At 31.4% G+C, this 21,059-nt stretch overlaps 1 protein-coding gene and 1 non-coding gene across 2 annotated transcripts; both read left to right on the top strand.

Annotated features, from left to right (window-relative positions):
- Positions 1–501: 501 nt before the first annotated feature.
- LOC112536812 lies at positions 502–608 on the top strand. The gene has a single exon (XR_003080746.2). It is a non-coding gene; the product is annotated as a small nucleolar RNA R71 (small nucleolar RNA).
- A 5,158-nt stretch (positions 609–5,766) lies between these two features.
- Positions 5,767–7,800, top strand: LOC8275723 (probable xyloglucan galactosyltransferase GT14). Its single transcript, XM_002532472.4, has one exon. It carries the CDS (start codon positions 6,052–6,054, stop codon positions 7,657–7,659), a length of 1,608 nt encoding a protein of 535 aa, XP_002532518.2. The 5' UTR covers positions 5,767–6,051; the 3' UTR covers positions 7,660–7,800.
- Positions 7,801–21,059: the final 13,259 nt, after the last annotated feature.

Genomic DNA, 21,059 nt, shown 5'->3' with positions numbered 1-21,059 from the left:
GGTCTCTACTGTTGGAATCTAGGTGGTTCCATTGGCTTTGAAGCTCCTTAGTCTCTCTAAGAAAAGTTAGAGTGATTCCTCCATCCTGGATTGTAGGTATTTGAAAAAGGATCATTCCCAAGTTGCTTGTAAGCTCCCATGTAGTTAACTTCTTCTTGAACAATTGCTGGCATATCCATATTCATACATGTATTGGACATATGGCCATACATTCCAAAACATGCCCAAGCTTCTCTATTAGAGAATCCTTATTCAATAACAACTTCACCTGCTTAGTAAGATCTGCTACTTGCATAGCCATCTCACTCTGAGCATTAATCTCATAAATCCCTTTCCTACCTTTAATGGCCTTCTATTAAGAATTCATTGCTAAATTCTCATAGATTTGTTGTACTTCTTCAACAATTTTATCTCCATAATATCCACCACAAGCTGTATCAATTAAAGTTTAACAATTCGCAGTAAGTCCATCATAATAAAATTGCACTAAAAGAGAGGGAAAAATTATGATACGGGCATTAAATCGGATAAACCTTAAATCTTCCCCAAGCATTATAAAAAGATTCTCCTTCTTTCTGAGTGAAATTACAAATCCTTGGCCTATAACCTAACGTCTTTTGAGGTGAATAATACTTTAACATAAAAGCATTATAGACCTCATCCCAAGTAGTTAATGATCCTTCAAGCAAGTTTAACAACCATGTTCTAGCAAAAATTTTCATACAATAAGAAAAACATTTCTTCCTAAGTTCTCCTTCATTTAGATTTCTTAGAGGGAATGTTTGCACCACACTAGAGAACTTCTTCATGAATGACGATAGGTCTTCAGTATCCATTCCTTCAAAGTGTGGTAGTATTGTCAAGTGGATGGTCTTCAGCTCATAGTTCCTAGCATTTGTTGACAATCGAATGCAAGATGGGTTCACATTGATCTTTGGCCTTTGGAGATCCCTAAGCCTAGGAATATTCTCCTTAACTGCCACGACCATGTTCATATCATTTGCCATATGTTCCTTCCTACTTTTCCTGTTAACTTTGCAAGTCTTTTCGATCTGAGGATCAAATGGGAAAATCTCTGCTCGCTCTGCACTCTTGGACCTCCTTAAGTGCATAAACTTCCTCCGAGAATGATATCCAAATAAATAATTGAATATAACACACAATCTCAAACAAAATATTAGCTGTTATTCGTGGCAACAGCGCCAAAAGCTTGATCGCCTAAATCTTTACCTGCAAGTGCACATGGTAACTGTAGTATAGAATTGTCAATCAAGATCGATCCCACGAGAATAAAGCCAATATTTAAGTCTAAGAAATGTGTAGATAAAATTGTTGACTTATAATGAAAGATAAAAAGATTACGAAAGCAATTAAAATGAATAGATTAATCAGATTTTAGAGTATTAGAGATCTGGATTTCATCTATTGGGATTAATTATAGATATTAACTCTAGAGTTTATTCTTGAATGCAATTATTCCAAACATATGTCAATTCTCTTTCAAGCTATTAACTTGTATCTAAACAAGCTATTATTGATTCTCAAGGACAATTACCTAACCAAACCCATTAAGCAACAATTCTTGTCACAATAACCAGATATATTTCTTTACCTAATTTATTATGTTTATTCTTCTAGATTTAGATATGTATTTCTCTTTTCAGTTCATCATACAAATCTCAATATAAAAACACTATGGTGGTCAATCAAAGTATTCACAGTAATCTCAAGAAGAATAAATCAAGAATTAAACAAACTCTGCATTAAATCCATAATCGAAAATCCAATTGGTTATATCATTCTTTATAGAATGAGAGTTAGTTGTTCATATTCATTAAACAATAAAAACAAACAAAGGTTAAAGAAAACATAATTCCATAAGAGATAAGATTAAATACTACTTTCAATTTTGAAGTTTTAAAGGCTTCTTAAATCTCCTCCAAATCTTGTTTTTCGTCCAAAATAATATGTTTCTCTGTCTCCTCTCTACTGTCTAAACCCTCAAACGAAGTAAATAAAGTGTATTTATAGTCTAGGGGCTAGGGTTAGACCAAAAACCCTCTAAAACCATTTAAAAATATAATTTTAAAGTATAAATTATGTGTCTCCCAAATCGGCTCTCCAACTGGTCCTAGCCTTCTTTCCCTCTCAAGACTAGTCGTAGGGCCGGTTGAATTGGCTTCTTCTCTGCTCTGGACCAGTCCTGTCAACCGGTCCTCTCTTGGTGAACTATTTCAATTTGTCGGTTCACTACAATAGCTTAGCTCCCTCCGATGGTAATCCGATCCTTCGACCGGTCCTGGCTTTTTGACTAGTTCTAGAGTCGGCACAAGCTCCCAATTGTTGTAGTTCCTCATAAAATTGGCATAAAATCTATAAACACATAAGTTACAGCTCAGCATCAAAATTAAATAAAAACTTCATAGAATTGCAAGTATATAATTCTAAAATACACGTAATTTCTAATGAAATATACTTATAATCTAGAGTTATCAATGGATTATAATATTAAATTACATATAAGTTTCTCCTTATTATTTGTCTATCCTCTTACTAAGTCTTATACTCACCTCTTAATTTTAACATTTTTTTTAGATTTATTTTTACTGCTCAGTAGTAGATCCATGTAAAGCATTATCCTCATTTCCACTTCATCAACTTCAATTTCAATGGAGGCTGCGCCAATAGATTTTATTACTAGTTTTTCAATGTGGATTCTATATTATTATTTTAACAACCTTTAGGCCTTATTATCTTTTGGTTACTCGATGCATATATATCACTCAGTATCAGTAATGTCGAAATACTATATTTCTTGTGATAATATTTTGGATGTCATGATTCAACAAATAATATCATATTAATTATCAGGGTATATGGTTATCACTAATTATTGATAATATGATTTAGTAAGATTTTTTATGGTATTAATCTACAGAATCAATTTTTGTGACACCTACTTATTTATATAGGGTTGAGTGCTACAACTAATCTATTTATCCAACTTATAATTTCTCGATCTTAATATTAAAAACTAAAATAAACACATTCGAAAGTATAAAATAAAAAAAAATCATACATGAAATCTTTGAGAATATAAAATGCGTATAAACATATATAATTAATTAATTATTTATAATTATATTCTAACAAGATAACAGAAAAATTACAAATAAAATTGAAGTATAGAAATGTATAGTAAAAAAAGAAAGAAAAAAAGAAAAGTCTATGTATTTGAAATAAAATTTAAATGACTTCAATACTTTCTTGTTAAAATAATTTCACTTTATTTTCAAATATTGTTTGCATATAAAAATTTAAAAATGATATCAAAATATACAATCATTTGATTAGACTTTTCACTGTAATTGTTAAACGGAAACGGAAAAATAAATTGCAAAAAAAAAGGTACGAGTGAAAAGAAAAATATTTAAACTAAAATGAGTAAAAATGGAAATAATAAATAATTGACTATAGAAAAAATTTTAGAAAAAAAAAAGAAAACATAAAATTCATAGATAAATTGCAATTAATAAAAAAATAGTAAATAAATAGTTAAATTGTAAAATAAAATTTTAAAATATAGCAATAAGATGCCATTATATATACGGTTAAAGTAATAAAAAAGTAGAAAAATAAATAACATAATCTTTATTCACATAAATTGAATTTTAAAAGTTGTTACTGTAATAATTATAAGTTAAAAGTAAAAGAAGAAATTACTTTTTATAAACTAATATTTATTAAAAATTGACAAATATTATTATCTAGTAATTTACATAGAAAAATCATAGTTAAAATATTTTTTGTTTTAATTTTTAAATACATTAAATTATTTATACATTTTGAATTTAACTTCTTTTTAAAAGAAATTCTTTTAGTGCTTAATTGTGAAAGTCGAAACACTTATAACCCCATTATTAAATGAGAGTTTTAAGTGATAGAATAGAAGAAAGAAGCTAAAGAGACTTAGATGAATATGTATGGATATGGATATATTTTAATTTAACCTCTTCTAAAAATTAAAAAAATCTTATATTTATATATTTTAAATTAAAATATCTCTAGTAATTTATACAGGCACAAGATTAATTTAGAATTACTAAATATATATAAAAAGAGTTACATTGTGTTTGGTTGAAATTCATAAAATATATAAAATTTATTTATAAATTCAAAGTTTATGTATTTTTACTAAAGTGAAAATTAATTTAGAATTTTATGTAAATAAATTTCTATGGAATTAGTTATAGCTATATTAAATTTTTAAAAATAGATAAAACTTTCATATTAAATTTGTCAATATATTTCATAACACTAAAATATATATTTCAATTTTATTATTTTCATTTTACTTTTTCTCACCAAACATAACATTAATTAAATGATTAGTCTCACTTCTTTACTTTAGTAATACTGCACAATTAATTTTTATTTATTCTAATTTTTATCTATTTAACATGACATATAATATTTCCATTAAATTGTTACTAATATCTGAAGATTAAGAGGCAGTTTAATAAAAATATTATATGCCTTATCAAGTAGACAAGGGTTCAGATAAATAATAGTAAAATATTTCATATATATTTTTTTATTTTTATAACTATTAACTCATTTTCTTTTCTTTTCTCTAAAAATAAATAAAAGGAATTTTCAATCAATAATACTTTTAACTAAAAATGGGTTGATTCCCAATTTTCTCCATTTAGTTTCTCGCTTTTCTTCCCAGTCAAAAGATTCATGCGATGACCATAAAATTAATGGAAAATGGCTCTTGTTCTACTCTTTAAACTTAAAACTTTCTATGGCAAATATCATTTTATAAAATTATTTTAAAAATTTTATTTATTTAAATATAGACAACATTCTAAATTATATATTAAATACTCAATTAAGTACATTAACTACTAAATTCATATATTTTAATATTTGAGTTCAACTTAAATTTTTATCTCTTCTTATAATATTTATGTATCTAAATATTTTTTATAAGATTAATTAGTTAAGCGATTTTTGATATAATTAAACTAATATCAATTTTTCAATAAAAGATACACTCTTAAACAATTAATCAATTTTTATTATTTTTATTAATTACTTAGAATGATATTTGAACCAAAGCTAGTTCAAACTGAGTTCGTCAAATTCATTTAAATTAAATTGGATATAAATAAATTTAATAAATATAAATTATAAATTAAAATATTTATTTATTAATTAAAAATAACATATTTATCATAAAACTAATAATATTATTTATTAAATTTATAATTTGGTTTAATAAATAAGGCTGTATAGATGTTATCTATTTACAGTGAATGAAACAAAGAAGAACGAAATCTATATGAACAGACTTGATAAGAAAAATAGACAGGTGTCTCAAAATATTACCTCTGTGTTTGGTAGGGTGGTTTGAAGAGAGAAAAAGAAAAGAAAAATAAAAAAAACGAGTGTTCTATTTCAATTATACAGATAGAGAAAAGTAGAAAAGAAAAAAAAAATCTTATTTTTCACTTAAAATTTTCTTTCAAAATGGGAAGAAATAATCTTGGAAAAGAAAATTGAGAAAACTAAATTGATTTTTTTTTTTAACTGAAGAAAAATAAAATGGTTAAAGTAATAAGTTCTTTTCTTTTATACTTTTATTTTACAAAAACAAAAGCTACACCTTTCATATATAATTGTCTAATATATATATATATATATATATATATATATATATTTGGGTTTCCTCTTCTATTTAATGCACCAAACAGAGGATATATATTATATATACTATTTTTGTCTTAAAATTGGCAACCAAATTACCAAAGAAACGGACACAGGAATCCAGACAAAATCTCACAATTCAATAATCACCCTCTTTTTTAAGCTTTAGCTAGCTTTAATGGTTTAATCACTGCAATTGTATTTTGCAAGTTGAGATTCTTGCCTTCTTTTCCACTTTACTGCACCAGATTTTGTACTTTCATACAAAAAACAAATACACACACCCCATTTCACAATTTTCTCATTTCTGCTTCATTCTGGAGAGCTCTTGAGGAGAAGATGGAGAAGCCAATTACAAGAATTTGCTGCAACAATCAACTCTGGTTGGTCATTCTTGTCTCCTTTGTTTTCTGTTTTGTATTACTTTGCTTTGATTATTCAGCTTTAACTGGCACCCAAGATAGCTTCACTGTTTTGGTTAACAATTATGAAAATGCAGTCGCTACCCAGAAATCAAAATCCCTCCTTTTGCCTAATAATGTCAATGAAACCACCATTAGACCTAATATAACCGGTTATATTAGAAAGCAGCCGCAACCCAGTAGAGAGGAGAGTGTAGCAGAGAATTCTGTTAAAGATTCTTGTTTGGGTCGATATGTTTATATTCATGAGATTCCTAGTAAATTTAACCAAGAATTGCTTGATAATTGTGAATCAATCACCAGAGGGACTGAGCATAATATGTGTCCTTACTTGGTTAATTCTGGTCTAGGTGTTGAAGTTGAAAATTCTCAAGGAGTTCTATTGAATAAAAGTTGGTATTCCACTAATCAATTCTTGTTGGAAGTTATTTTCCATAACAGAATGAAGAAGTACGAGTGCTTAACCAATGATTCTTCACTTGCCTCTGCTATATATGTGCCATTTTATGCTGGTCTTGATGTTAGCAGATATCTTTGGGGTGTTAAAACATCAATAAGAGATCAATCTGCTTTTGATCTTATGAAGTGGCTTGTTCAAAGACCAGAGTGGAAAAAAATGTTGGGTAGAGACCACTTCTTAATTGCAGGGAGGATTGCTTGGGATTTTAGAAGGCAAACTGATAATGAATCTGATTGGGGCAGCAAATTTAGGTTCTTGCCTGAATCTAACAACATGTCCATGTTGGCAATTGAGTCTAGTTCTTGGAATAATGATTATGCTATACCATATCCAACTTGTTTCCATCCCTCAAAAGAAAGTGAGGTGTCTCAGTGGCAAGACAAGATGAGAAACCAAACAAGGCCATATTTGTTCTCATTTGCTGGTGCTCCAAGGCCAGATCTTCAAGAATCAGTCAGAGGCAAGATCATAGAGGAATGCCAAGCTTCAAAGAGCTTGTGCAAATTATTAGAGTGTGATTATGGTGCTAACGGTGCTATTAATTGCGACAATCCAGTGAATGTGATGAGACTATTTCAGAATTCAGTTTATTGCTTGCAGCCTACTGGAGATTCATATACTAGACGATCAATATTTGATTCAATTTTAGCAGGGTGCATTCCAGTTTTCTTTCATCCAGGAACTGCTTATGCCCAGTACAAGTGGCACTTACCAAAGAATTATAGTAAATACTCCGTGTATATACCTGTTAGAGATGTTAAAGAATGGAAAGCCGGCATCAACGAGACATTACTTCGAATACCAGAAGATAGAGTACTGGCTATGAGAGAGGAGGTAATAAAGATCATTCCAAGTATAATATATGCAGATCCCAGGTCCAGAATGGAGACAACTGAAGATGCTTTTGATTTAGCAGTCAAGGGAATTCTTGAGAGAATAGAGAGAGTCACGAAGGTAACTAAGGAGGGAAAGGATCCTAGCATTGGTTTTGCTGATGGGGATGATTACAAGTATACATTTTCTGGGTATTTAGGAGAAACTAATTCAACAAAAGTATATTATTAGTAAATGTTCTTCCAGCAACTGCTTGCAAGGAAGTGATACATATAACGATATATACAAAAGGCAAAATATGCATATCAGTTCTTTACTTTTTGTGTATGCTTGATTTCCTTTAAGTTTTGACAGTAAAAATTACATTTTTCACTTTTACTTGTTATTTGTTACCATGAAAAGCATATTACAGAGTCTCTTGCCGACACAAAGTGGAACTGGTAAAGGGGTCCATGAACATGAAGTGTCATGTGATTCCCCCAGATGGAGAAGGCAGCCATGTACTGTGGTGAAATAAATGTGGCCAAACTGCCAAAGCCCTGGTAGACAGCACCAGTTACATCGCCTATAATGGTGGTGGAGGTGGTGACTGGTGCCCATGTCCCCAAAATAATTCCATGTGCTGTCAAATTAACTCTACCCACTAAAATAACACTAAATTTAAATGATTGACGGTCATTTTCTCGACTTTGAAGGTGGAGAAATCTGTCCTTTGAAAGCATTACATATATATTGCTACTAGATTAGGGTTTTACTAAATTTGCAGTGTCATATATATATATGTATATATTCAGACGGGAGAATTACGAGACAAAAGAAAGACTATTTAAAATATTTATTTTATTCATACGCCCTTCCATGATTTAAGGAGCATAGTCTCTATCTATTAAAGGAGTCGCAAACAAGAAAAAAGAAAAAGAAAAAAGTAAGTCTTCTCGAAGAAAGCAAACTTTTAAACTAAAAAAAAAGGAAAGCAAAATTGTCGGCAGGTAATAAAGAAGGGGTCAAAGCAATAAGTAAAAATAAATTGTAAGTAATACTTTCGGTTAGTATTTACCCCTCAAGTTTTATCTAATACACAAAGTATTATTTTTATTATATCAAAATTCTTTTAAATTTTAATAAAATTAATTATTATATATTTTATCCTAATCGAATGACTAAACTGATAATTTAAGATTATAATTTAATTATTAAATTTATTATTAAGTATTAAATTCATCTAAAATTAATTTTATTATCAAATTAAAATAAAATTTTATTTTTAGCATAAATTAGTTTTAGTGTCTAATTAAAATAATTATTAATATTTTTTATTTATTTATATCTTTTTATTTTTAGCATAATTTAATCTTAAAAAGTTTAAATGTATTAAAAATATTTATTTTTTAATATTATTAAATTACTATGTAATTTAATTTTAATTTTTTTAAAATAAAATAAAGTTAAAAATGATTATTTTTATTAAAGACTAAAATTAAACTATATTAAAAATGAAAATTTTTTCTCATATTAATTTTATTTAAATGATTGATAAAAGTATTATTTTAATATACAATATTATCATTATCACGATCCCATCTGTGGGCTCGTGACCGGCACTAGGGAATGGGTAGACGTAAAGCTACCGAATCCTGTAGTAAGCCTGACACTCACTAACTCCATTAAATCTCATATCATATTACTGATACCACAATTATCTTAACAGTCAAATTTTACATAATTAATTCGGTCTGTCAGAAAAATTAGGCGAGACCCGAAACTATAGAAAATTATATCTGATACATGTACTGTTACTACTGCGGAGAATCTAAGATTTTACAAATTAACATACCAAATCAAATACGCTACCCGATGATGAAGAAGTCATGTTACTGAATAAAACGGGTCCAGGACCTGCCAGAAAAACACTACAAATATCCAGCAATTTAACACAACGGGAGCCGGGTCCCCAAGACTTCACTATTTCCCGACTCCGCCACACAGCACAAAAACACAACTATGGCAGGCAGTCCGACAAATAATTATTTTAACACACAAATATCATCTAATACTCAACACAGATCAATAAGCATAATTTAAATCAAATAATTCTTAAATCAACAGCTAGAGAAAATTACCGAGACTCTTGATTGCTCGGTCGACTTATCTTCAGCCGCCGGAGTTCGATCGACGATCCGAACACACTATTGGACTCGAAACGACGTGCTGATGAGGATCCCCGATTCCGATTTTCCGATCCGACCCCCGATCATCCGGAGAGATTTACGGACGATCTCGGCCGTCGATTTACAAACGAAGCCCGATCGCCACGAAACCGGTGCCACTGCAAAGCTTGAGCTGAGGAGAGTCGGGATACGTCCTCTGATCATCTATCCTCCACCGGAGCTCGCCGGAAAATCAGAAAATGCCGGCTGCCCCTCCTAAATTCACTTCGTCGAATCTTCCGTCTCCGGCCATCACAAGCGTCGTCGCTGGTGCCAAAAGAGAGCCCTTGCCGAGAGGAGCCGATCGCCATCGAAAACAGCCGACGAGGCCGTTGGAAATGGCTGGAATGGCCTTCGGAAGCTGCTACCCCTTCGCGCGATTCTGCCTGCCGACGCCGTCCACTGCCGCCTCTGCCGCCCCTAGCTTCCTCACCAACGCCAGTAGCTCTTTCTGCCGGTATCGCCCGCCCCGACGGTCGGCCGACACCGACTGGACGATGCCTTCTTCTTCTTCCTCTTCCCCGATTCTTCTTTCTCTCTCCCCGATCCTTCTTTTCTTTTCTTCTTCTCCATATCGACTTTTGGTCCCTCAAATTTTTATTTCTTACTTTTTGGTCCCTCAACTTTTTAAATTACGACAATTTTACCCTGCAGAATTTTCAATTAACCCCCAAACTTTTCTTTAGCCTTTCAATTAAGCTCTTGACTTCTTAATTTGGGTCAAATTAGAATTATTGAAAATACACAATTACATATATACCCCTGCCAACATATTTATTTACAAAAATACCAAACTTATAAATTTTCATTAAACCCCCATATAATAATAAAATTTTACTTTTAATCCCCATCCCAAAATAAATTTCCAATTTAGTCGTAATACACAATTAATTTAAATAACCAATTTGCTAAATATTTTCCAACTTAAAATTTAATAGCACTAGCTAATTAAAATACCAATTTCTCCAAAAATTCTTTTATAAAAGCATCCTTTACAAACTCTTCCATCATTTTTCCAATATATAATTTTATTTATATATACTATATATACATTTGGGAAAAATTTGAATAACCAAAATATAATTTATTTCTCAAATAATTTGCTTAATTAACTCCTTAAAAATCAAACTAATTGGGTATAGAAATAACTCCTTTATTTGTCTAATATTAAATTTTCAAAATTGCATTTAAATCATTCCAATTAAACCGAATAAAAATATAATTAAATTAATTTAAATAAAATTCATTTATTAATCATTATTAATATTATCTTTATCAAAGAAAAATTCTGGATATTACATTCTTCCCCCCTTAAGAAAAATTTGTCCTCAAATTTTAAAAGAAAAAGGGGCTCACACAAAGACTGAAACTAATTAAGAACCTCTCATCTCCAGCTCGGCTTCTCGGAAACTTTTCTCGATAGAAATAAATTCAACCACAAGACCCATCGACAGAACCCTTAAGCAAAACTGGCGAACCTGAGAATCCACGATCCTGACTTACTGCTCATAGGAAACTAAATTTTCACTTACTTCCACACACCGAGGGTCTAACATGAGCAAATGATCGAAAATACACTTCCTCAACTTAGACCTACGAACAACTGGATTGACCTCAAAGAATATTATTTAGCGGCAAGTCCAACTTGCATGCCACTTCACCAACCTGCCGACAAATCTAAAGGTCCTCATAACTTTCCTTCCTTACCAAACCGCATCACTTCTGGCACAGGAGACGCCTTAGGATTACATACCCTCTAATACCAATCTCCACGTGCTCCCACTTCGGGTTCGAACAACCTCTTTGCTTCCTAAAAGCTGTCTTCAGTTGCTCGCAAGAAAAGAATCTTCTCTAAAAGATCTGGACTAACTCTGGTCTTGCCAAAATCCACTGGCCAACTTCCTTCCCAATGACGGGTCCCTTGCATGCACATAATATCCTTAACATCCACATCACATCATCTGGTCGCAATAACCGACACAAAACCATGCCATCCTGACACGAAAATTCCTCTTCGATTGGAATCCAGAAGTCTCCTCTATAATCCAACATGGGGCCTACTGCGCCATAGATTCATTCTCACAACAACTCAGCTTGTCATCTAGAGAATCCTAAGCTAACACCATTTACTTGAAAGATTTACTTATTTATTTACTTTATAATCATCATTGATAAAATTTATTATATTCTAAGAAAAATACTTTATAAAATCATAAAATCTCTAATGGTTTCTTTATATAAAATTTTACAATATCGCGCACCAGGGTGATGATGCCCCCTATCACCAAGGGTTGCAATGCACGATGTATGATGCATGTCCTAAAAATGAAATTTTGCATCCCTAACAGTGAAATGCCATAATGAATTCTTCCGGGACTGGGCGCAATATTGTATTTTAAAAACACTTGTTCTACTTAGAAAAATAAATAATGTTCGCTTAAGTTTCTCTAGATTCCAAGCGTTAGAAAATACTCCTACCACCTTTCTTAAGCATCTTACAACCACAAAACTCAACCATATCTGCTCGACTTCCCACGCACTAACTTCGATGCTACTCATTAAGGCGATGTCCGATGCGATGATGAGGCAGTCCATGACACGATTGTAACCACACTCTGCACTAATTCTGACTGCGGTGCCTACCATCGAAACAACAATCGAAGCATCCAAGGCCGGACTGCACTAATCACTTGAAGAAACAGCATGAGTCTACCGCGCTTCAGATCTTGCTATCGCCACAATGCTCATTCTCAACACCGCATCAAAGACAAGCTTACAAGAAAAGAATGACAGACGCTCTAATAGTGAAAGCTGAGACACTAGAGTCAATGAAAACATCAAGGCAGACTTGATCCTAGCTCCGCAGTACCAAGAATCTTAGCCTAAGCCGAAGGAAATCTAAACCTAAGCTCTGATACCAACTTTGTCACGACCCCATCTATGGGCCCATGACCGGCACTAGGGAATGAGTAGGCGTAAGGCCACTGAATCCCGTAGTAAGTCTGACACTCACTAACTCAATTAAATCTCATATCATATTACTGATACCACAATTATCTTAACAGTCAAATTTTACATAATTAATTCGGTCTGCCAGAAAAATTAGGCGAGAGCCGAAACTACAGAAAAATTACATACGATACATCTACTGTTACTACTGCGGAGAATCTAAGATTTTACAAATTAACATACCCAATCAAATACGCCACCCGATGATGAAGGAGTCGGGTTATCGAATAAGAGTTGCGGGAAGACTAACAGTCACGAATCTGAAAAACAGTAAATTGAGACTGTCAGTCTCGAGAATGAGTTAAAATCATATATCTAAAAATATTTTCATTTAATTCGATCATATATTTATTTAATTTGAAATAAACATAAGTCATGCAAAAATAAACGTGTCATGCCGTGCTTGAATACAATAAAATAATTTTCACACGTTACGGGACAGAGTACTACAGTAGAACACTAGTCCTAACACTAACATCTTGGTCAATCTCTATACTGACATATCGGCTAATCTCAACTCTAACATTCCGACTAATCTCATTCCAATAGGACTGGCACCCAGAGAGCAAAGCTCGACCAGAGATCTTACCTCCAGTCTGGTCACTTGTCTTAGCCTTTCGGCTTTCTTAATCCAACAGGTCTGGCGCCTAGAGAGCAAGCTCGATTAGGGACCTTACCTCCAGCCTGAACACTTGATTTCCAACTAAGCCAGCGCCCAGAGAGCAAGCTCGATCAAGGACCTTACCTCCGGCAAACACACTCTAATAAGCCTAGAGAGCAAGCTCGATCAGGGACCTTACCTCCAGCAAACACACTCTAATAAACCTAGAGAGCAAGCTCGATCAGGACAAGTCCTAATTCTTTCTTTTTAAATTTACCTATTTACCATTTTCCATCACTCTCAGATTTATACCGGAACACTCATCAAACTCTTATGTTCTACTGTCGTCCCATCCCGTGTTATAATGCAATAATAAAAATCAATGATATATAAATGAATAGTAATAAAAAGCATGATACAAATGAATAATAATTAAATGAATAATTTGAACTTGCAAATAAATAACCACGATAGCAAATCAAAAATTTATGCATGACACACGTGCATAATCGATATATGACTTTAACTCACAACTTTGGCGACCTCCTTGCTCTGCTCTAGTGCCTCGGGTGGAGCGAGCCGAACAAACGGATTATCTAATCACGGAAAATAATTTATCAAAACGCTGAAATAATTGACTATTAATCCTAGGTCTATATTCCTAGGACTGACTGTCTAAGAATCTCGACTCGGAAGAATTCTACCAAAAATCTGAAAAAATCTCCCCTAAAATACGGACATTTACCCCCCGTAAAATGGGTCCAGGACCTGCCAGAAAAATACTGCAAATATCCAGCAATTTAACACAACGGGAGTCGGGTCCCCAAGACTTCACTTTTTCCCGACTCCACCACACAACACAAAAACACAGCTATGGCAGGCAGTCCGACAAACAATTATTTTAACACACAAATATCATCTAATACTTAACATAAATCAATAAGCATAATTTTAATCAAAGAATTCTTAAATCAACGGCCAGAGAAAATTACCGAGACTCTTGATTGCTCAATCGACTCGCCTTCAACTGTCGGAGTCTGATCGACGATCCGAACACACCATCGGACTCGAAACGACACGCTGATGATGATCTCCGATTCTGATTTTTCGATCCGACCCCTGATCATCCGAAGAGATTTATGGACGATCTCGGCCATCGATTTGCAAACGAAGTCCGATTGCCACGAAACCGATGCCATTGCGAATCTTGAGCTAAGGAAAGTCAGGATACGTCCTCTGATCATCCATCCTCCGCCAAAGCTCACTGAAAAAGCAGAAAACACTGGTTGCCCCTCCTAAATTCACTTCGTCGGATCTTCAGTCTCCGGCCATCACAAGTGCCAAAGAGAGCCCTCGTAGAGCCACCGGAAACGGCCGGAATGGCCTTCGGAAGCCCCCCTTCGCATTTCCCTAACTTCCTCTCCGATGCCATGTTTCGGTAGGCATCGCGTGCCGGACCACGCTTTCTTCTTCTTCCTCTTCCCCGATTCTTCTTTCTCTCTCCCTGATCCTTCTTTTCTTTTCTTCTTCTCCATATCGACTTTTGGTCCCTCAAATTTTTATTTCTTACCTTTTGGTCCCTCAACTTTTTAAATTACGACAATTTTACCCTGCAGAATTTCTAATTAACCCCCAAACTTTTCTTTAGCCTTTCAATTAAGCTCTTGACTTCTTAATTTGGTTCAAATTAGAATTATTGAAAATACACAATTACATATATACCCCTGCCAACATATTTATTTATAAAAATACCAAACTTACAAATTTTCATTAAACCCCCATATAATAATAAAATTTTACTTTTAATCCTCATCCCAAAATAAATTTCCAATTTAGTCCTAATACACAATTAATTTAAATAACCAATTTGCTAAATATTTTTCAACTTAAAATTTAATACCACTAGCTAATTAAAATACCAATTTCTCCAAAAATTCTTTTATAAAAACATCCTTTACAAACTCTTCCATCATTTTCCCAATATATAATTTTATTTATATATACTATATATACATTTGGAAAAAATTTGAATAACCAAAATATAATTTATTTCTCAAATAATTTGCTTAATTAACTCCTTAAAAATCAAAGTAATTGGGTATAGAAATAATTCTTTTATTTGTCTAATATTAAATTTTCAAAATTGTATTTAAATCGTTCCAATTAAACCGAATAAAAATATAATTAAATTAATTTAAATAAAACTCATTTATTAATCATTAATAATATTATCTTTATTAAAAAATATTCCGGGTATTACAATCATAATCTTCCTTATTGATAGTGGACTTGTCAACTTCAGCATTTCTTCCGTGAAACTAATTAGTGTTTAGATTATTTCGCTGAATTAAGACATAATTATTTAATTTAACTTTTACTTTTGATATAGTTTAACTATAATGTACAATAGAACTATGATATTTTTAACTAGAAATGTCTATCTTATATTAATAACTAAAATTAAATTAATTAGTAATTTAATAATATTTTTATAAATATAATTATTTTAAAATGCTTAAATTTGCTTCAATTAAATTATATTAAAAATAAAAAATTAGAGCAAGAAAGAGAATATTAATTAATTATTTTAATTAGACACTAAAACTAACTTATGCTAAAAATAAGATTTTATTTTAATTTGATAATAAAATTAATTTTGAACGAGTTTAATACTTGATAATAAGTTCAAAGATCGAATTATAATATTAAATTATCAGTTCAGTTATTCGACCAACACAGAAGTGAGTAGTAATTAGTTCTATTAAAACTAAAAAGAATTTTTGATATAATAAAAAAATATAAAGACCAACTTATCTCAGGGGAGTAAATAGTATTTAACCTTAATACTTTTCATGTATTTCGTGAGCAACTAGATTTTTTTCTTTTTTCTCTTTTATTTATTCCTTTAATAATATTTTAAAATAAAAAATTTAATCGCTAATATAAAATAAAAAAATTGAGTATCTCAATTTTTTTTACCTGCTTATTCATTGCCTTAGCCATGGAAAAAGAGTTGCTAAATCTAATTTTTCCTTACTATAATGATTTCTTTCTTAAATATTTTTGTCTCTTTTTTAATTTTTCCCTGCTCCTATTATAATTTCTCCTCTTGCTTTCATTAGTTTTTATCTCTAATATTTTTTTTTCTCTATTTTTTCATTTTTCTTCCTTGTCTTTTAATTTTTATTTTCTATCATTCTTCTTTCTTCCTTTCTTTTTTAATTTTTTTCCACTGCCATTTTTCTTTCTTGTTTATTTTTTTTTATTATTGTTTCGTTATCTTCTACTTTTTTAATTTTTTTTCTTCTTTTTTCTTCTTTTTTTCTTTGTTTATCACTTCTTATATATCTCTCTTTCATTTATTATTTACTATTATTATATTATTATTTCTTCTTGTTTTATCTTATTTTTATTTCTATTATTGCTAAATTTAGGGATAAACTGTCCATTGGTAATAAAGCAACTCTTACCCTAAATTAGAAATAAAACTATTTATCACTAAAGGAAAAAGAACATTACTGAATTAATAATGGACAAAATATTTATCATCAAAGCATTTGCGGGGAGTAGTTTAGCAAAAGACATGTATTTGCTTTATTGATAGATTTTGTTCTTTGCTAAAAGTAGTTATTTTTAAGTATAAGAACCTACGACCTAATATTCATTCACAACTTACAAAGATCAACAACATTTGATCTTTTATTATGAGCAAACTTATTCATAATAACTTATATTGTTTTAACATTATCATTATAACCAACATAATCTTCTCTCTTTTATTTTGTTGCACTGCAGTCCAACTTCACTCTTGATTTCCTATTTAATAATCTAACTATGGTCCTTCTTGATCTTTTATTAATTGGAACCTTTGTCCATGCAAAAGTCCTTTTGTATGAAGAATTTTGACATAACTAAAATATCCTTTTAGTATTTGAGATTGTTTAGGATTTTTTCATTATTTTTCATTGTCAAAATGAGCATATGACCAAAATATAGCCGAACTCATTGGAGAGCAGAAGTACACGAGCTCATTGGAAAAAATAAGTACATGAATTTATTGGAGAGTAATAAATACCTGAGCTCATTGGAGATTAAAAGTACACGAGCTCACTGAATAGTAGAAATACATGAGCTCATTAGAAAATAATAAATAAACAAACTTATTAGAGAGCAAAGTACACGAGCTCATTGGAGAGTATAAATATACATCTCATTAAAAAGTATAAGTACATGAGTTCATTGGAGAGCATAAATAAATAAGCTCACTGGAGAGTAGAAGTACATGAGTCATTTGAGAGCAGAAGCAGATGAGTTCATTGGAGAGTATAAGTGCATGAGCTCATCAGATAGCATAAATTAACAAGCTCATTGTATAACATAAATTAACAAGCTCATTGGAAAGTAGAAATGTGAACAAGCTTTAATAAAAGCCTGAGACTTATTCATCAAAAGTGGTGAAAAAGTTCTAAGGAGAGCATCTCGATGAATAACATCATATCGAGCTTGTTGATCAATCTCCTCAATATCAAGGTCATTATACCGAGCATAAATACTCTTTCACTATATGATAGGACTAATGATAATAAGATAATTATACCAGTGGTCACTTAACTATGCACTTAGTTTTAATTTAGTCACTTAATTTTAACTTATTTTATAAAAGTCACTTAATTTTAATTTGGATTTCATAGTGGTCACTTGATTTTAATTTGTTTCATGAGGGTCACTTAACGTCAATTTAAGTTGTATAATGGTCACTTTAATTTGGGTTTCAAATTGGTTCATGTCCTCATCAGCATCAAATTCAAGATATCTTACCTTTACCTTCCTACTCACTATTTTCTTTATTTGTATATTCCTCACTTTGCTCAGCACTCTCATTTAAAATTGTTTTATTTTTACTGCTGCTACCTATAATATCTCTCTTAGTACCTATATCAACGGACTTCTCAAAAAGTGAGTATGATGTGTCAGATAGGAGTGATTCACTTGTTGAGAAGTCTATTGATATAAGTATTGAGAGAGTTATTCTAGATAGCAGTAGTAAAAGTAAAACAGTTTTAAATGAGGGTGCAAAGAAAAGTGAGGAATATAATAAAGATAAAGAAAATGGTATGAGTAGGAAGGTAAATATCAGATATCCTAAATTTGATGCTAATGGGACCATGAAACAAATTAAAATTCAAACTAAAATGACCATTATGCAACCCAAATTAAAGTTAAGTAACTTTCATGAAACAAATTGAAATTAAGTGATCACTCTGCAACTCAAATTAAAGTTAAGTGATTTTAATGAAAAAATTGAAATCAAGTGACCAAACTGAAATTAAATGCATACTTAGGTGACCACTGGTATAATTATCCCAATGATAACTAACCAAAATATCCGAGCAGAATAGGTTGAGCAAATAATGATTAAGCACATAATGATATCCAACCATAATAGGCCAATCAAAATATGATAAGTCGGAGTTGACCAAGTCTAAATCCTGCTAGAATCATAAGTCTCAAGAAGGCTAAATCTAGTTAAACTCCAACTAGGATATCCAAACGGGATATAGAAACATCCTATCATTATGGTATATTGAAGAAGATCAATCTTGAAAAGATTGGAAGTTTTCCACATGGACTATCCTACTTTAGATACAATAAAAAGACCTTAAAGCCCTATATAAAGGACTAAATACAACATATTAGGTACACAATATCCATAACTTAAGAACATAAAATATTCATGATCTCTTTACTGACTTAGCCATTAGAGTGAGTGACAAAAAAATCTCGTATGGTACTCCGCTAATATTTTATGTAGGTAATTAAGAGCTTAAATCATTCAGGAGATCATTATTAGTAGCTGACATTCATCAATCGATTATCAATTGGCATCATTTGTGGAAAGAAGAATTGAAAGTCTTTTTCTACCAACAAATCACAAACCTAATGACGACAAATAAAGATATTGATATTCTTCCCTTAAGAGCTGATCCAATATCAAGAACTAAGTACTGCACTTATACCACTTATTTTCTTTGGCAATTAACTTCAATAGAAGTCGTAAGATAGTATAATAGAAAGGATCAAAATAAGGAAGATGAGCACATGAGGCATCAATCTAAATAAAGAAAAGGAGGATTTCAAGATGATAATAATATAGAATAAATTTAATGATCAAGATTATGTTCCAAAGCATATTGCTAATGCTTACTCTTCATCTTAGGCACACTGGACTATTTAAAAGCATTAATGCATATTGCTAGTATTGATTATTCGCCATCTTAAGCATACCGAGATCATTCTAGACTATCAAAGGCATATTGTTAATGTATCATTCACCATCTTTAGGTACATGAGCTCAAAATAAAGCTTATTTCATATTATTAGTGTTGTTACTCGGCATAATCAAGCATATTGTTAGTGTTATTACTTGCCACAACTAACTCATTGGAAAGCTGAAATGCATAAAATCATTAAAAAGGAGAAATAAATGAGCTAATTGGAGAGTAGAGCTTATTAGAGAGTAGAAGTGTACGAGCTCATTTGAGAGTAAAAGAATATGAGCTCCTTGGAGAGCAAAAGTACATAAGCTTATTGGAGAATAATAAATAAACAAGCTCATTAGAGAACAAATATAAATAAGCTCATTAAAGAGTAGAAGTACACGAGCTCATTAAAAAGCAGAAGTATACGAGCTTATTGGAGAGCAGGAGAGCACGAGCTTATTAGAGAGTATACAAGTTTATTAAAGACTAAAAGTGCACGAGCTCATTTAAGAGTAGAAGTATATGAGCTTATTGGAGAACATAAGTACATAAGTTTATTGAAGAGCAATAAATAAACAAGCTCATTAGAGAGAAAAAGTACACGAGCTAATTGAAGAGCGAAAGTATACGAGCTAATTAGAGAGTATTAAGTATAGGAGCTCATTGGAGAGCAGAAGTAGACGTGCTAATTGGAGAGCAATAAATAAATGAGCTGATTAGAAGGTCTGGCCAGCGGTTTCGAGCGTGTACCCAAGTGTCTTTAGCGATTACGACACTGTAAGGTTTTTCAACCTAATCAGAAACACGTTAATTAATCACCGAGACTAGAGCGGAAATGGGAGTCACTATCCGAGTAATCACTGAGATATTTTTACTAATCAGTAGCATTTCTCAAATTCCATAAGGAAGCTTACGCTACAAATCTAGAGATGAATCCGGAAGCCAACTTCTTTGTTTGTGTATATTAGTTTTTAATTTTTTTGTTTAACAAATTATTTCATATAAATATAAGCATATACACAGGCATACCAAAACAATACACATGATTCACTTAAGTCTAGCCCTTTTTATTCAAACCCAGTCCATATTAAAGTTGTTAGCCTAATTTACTAGTTATTTATATATGTAGCCTACCTAATCTAGTCCAATTACACATTATCCTTTTAAATTCCAGCATTTAGACCTAATGGACTACTTATTATGATAAGGCTCATTCATTGTGATCCTAATTTCATTTAAGCCCAATCCTAACTAAAGCATACCAATGCCTGCTAAGTCTACTTAGATTTTAGGATTTTAGGCCCAGTTAGTGTTGATTAGCCTATTAGACTATAATATTCATGTTGGACCCAATCTTAACCCTAAGTTTATGTGGCACATTTTAATTAATCAATCATATAAACGCATGTTTAACTAATCACTCAGTACGTAAAAATAAACAAAATAAAAGTAGAAAGTAGACCTAATTATTACAACTCAACCTACAACTATGATTACGAAAGAAAAAGACCTAGAAATTATAAGAACGTCAGAATACACCAAAAATCATCCAAA

This window comes from Ricinus communis, chromosome 1 (assembly GCF_019578655.1).
Source record: "Ricinus communis isolate WT05 ecotype wild-type chromosome 1, ASM1957865v1, whole genome shotgun sequence".
NCBI lineage: Eukaryota > Viridiplantae > Streptophyta > Magnoliopsida > Malpighiales > Euphorbiaceae > Ricinus > Ricinus communis.
Note: the sequence above shows the minus strand (reverse complement) of the source record. Positions and strands in the feature narration are given on the sequence as shown.

Bases quoted from the DNA above. Each gene is read 5' to 3' on its own strand.
- LOC8275723 (XM_002532472.4), top strand. From the start codon at position 6,052: ATGGAGAAGCCAATTACAAGAATTTGCTGCAACAATCAACTCTGGTTG.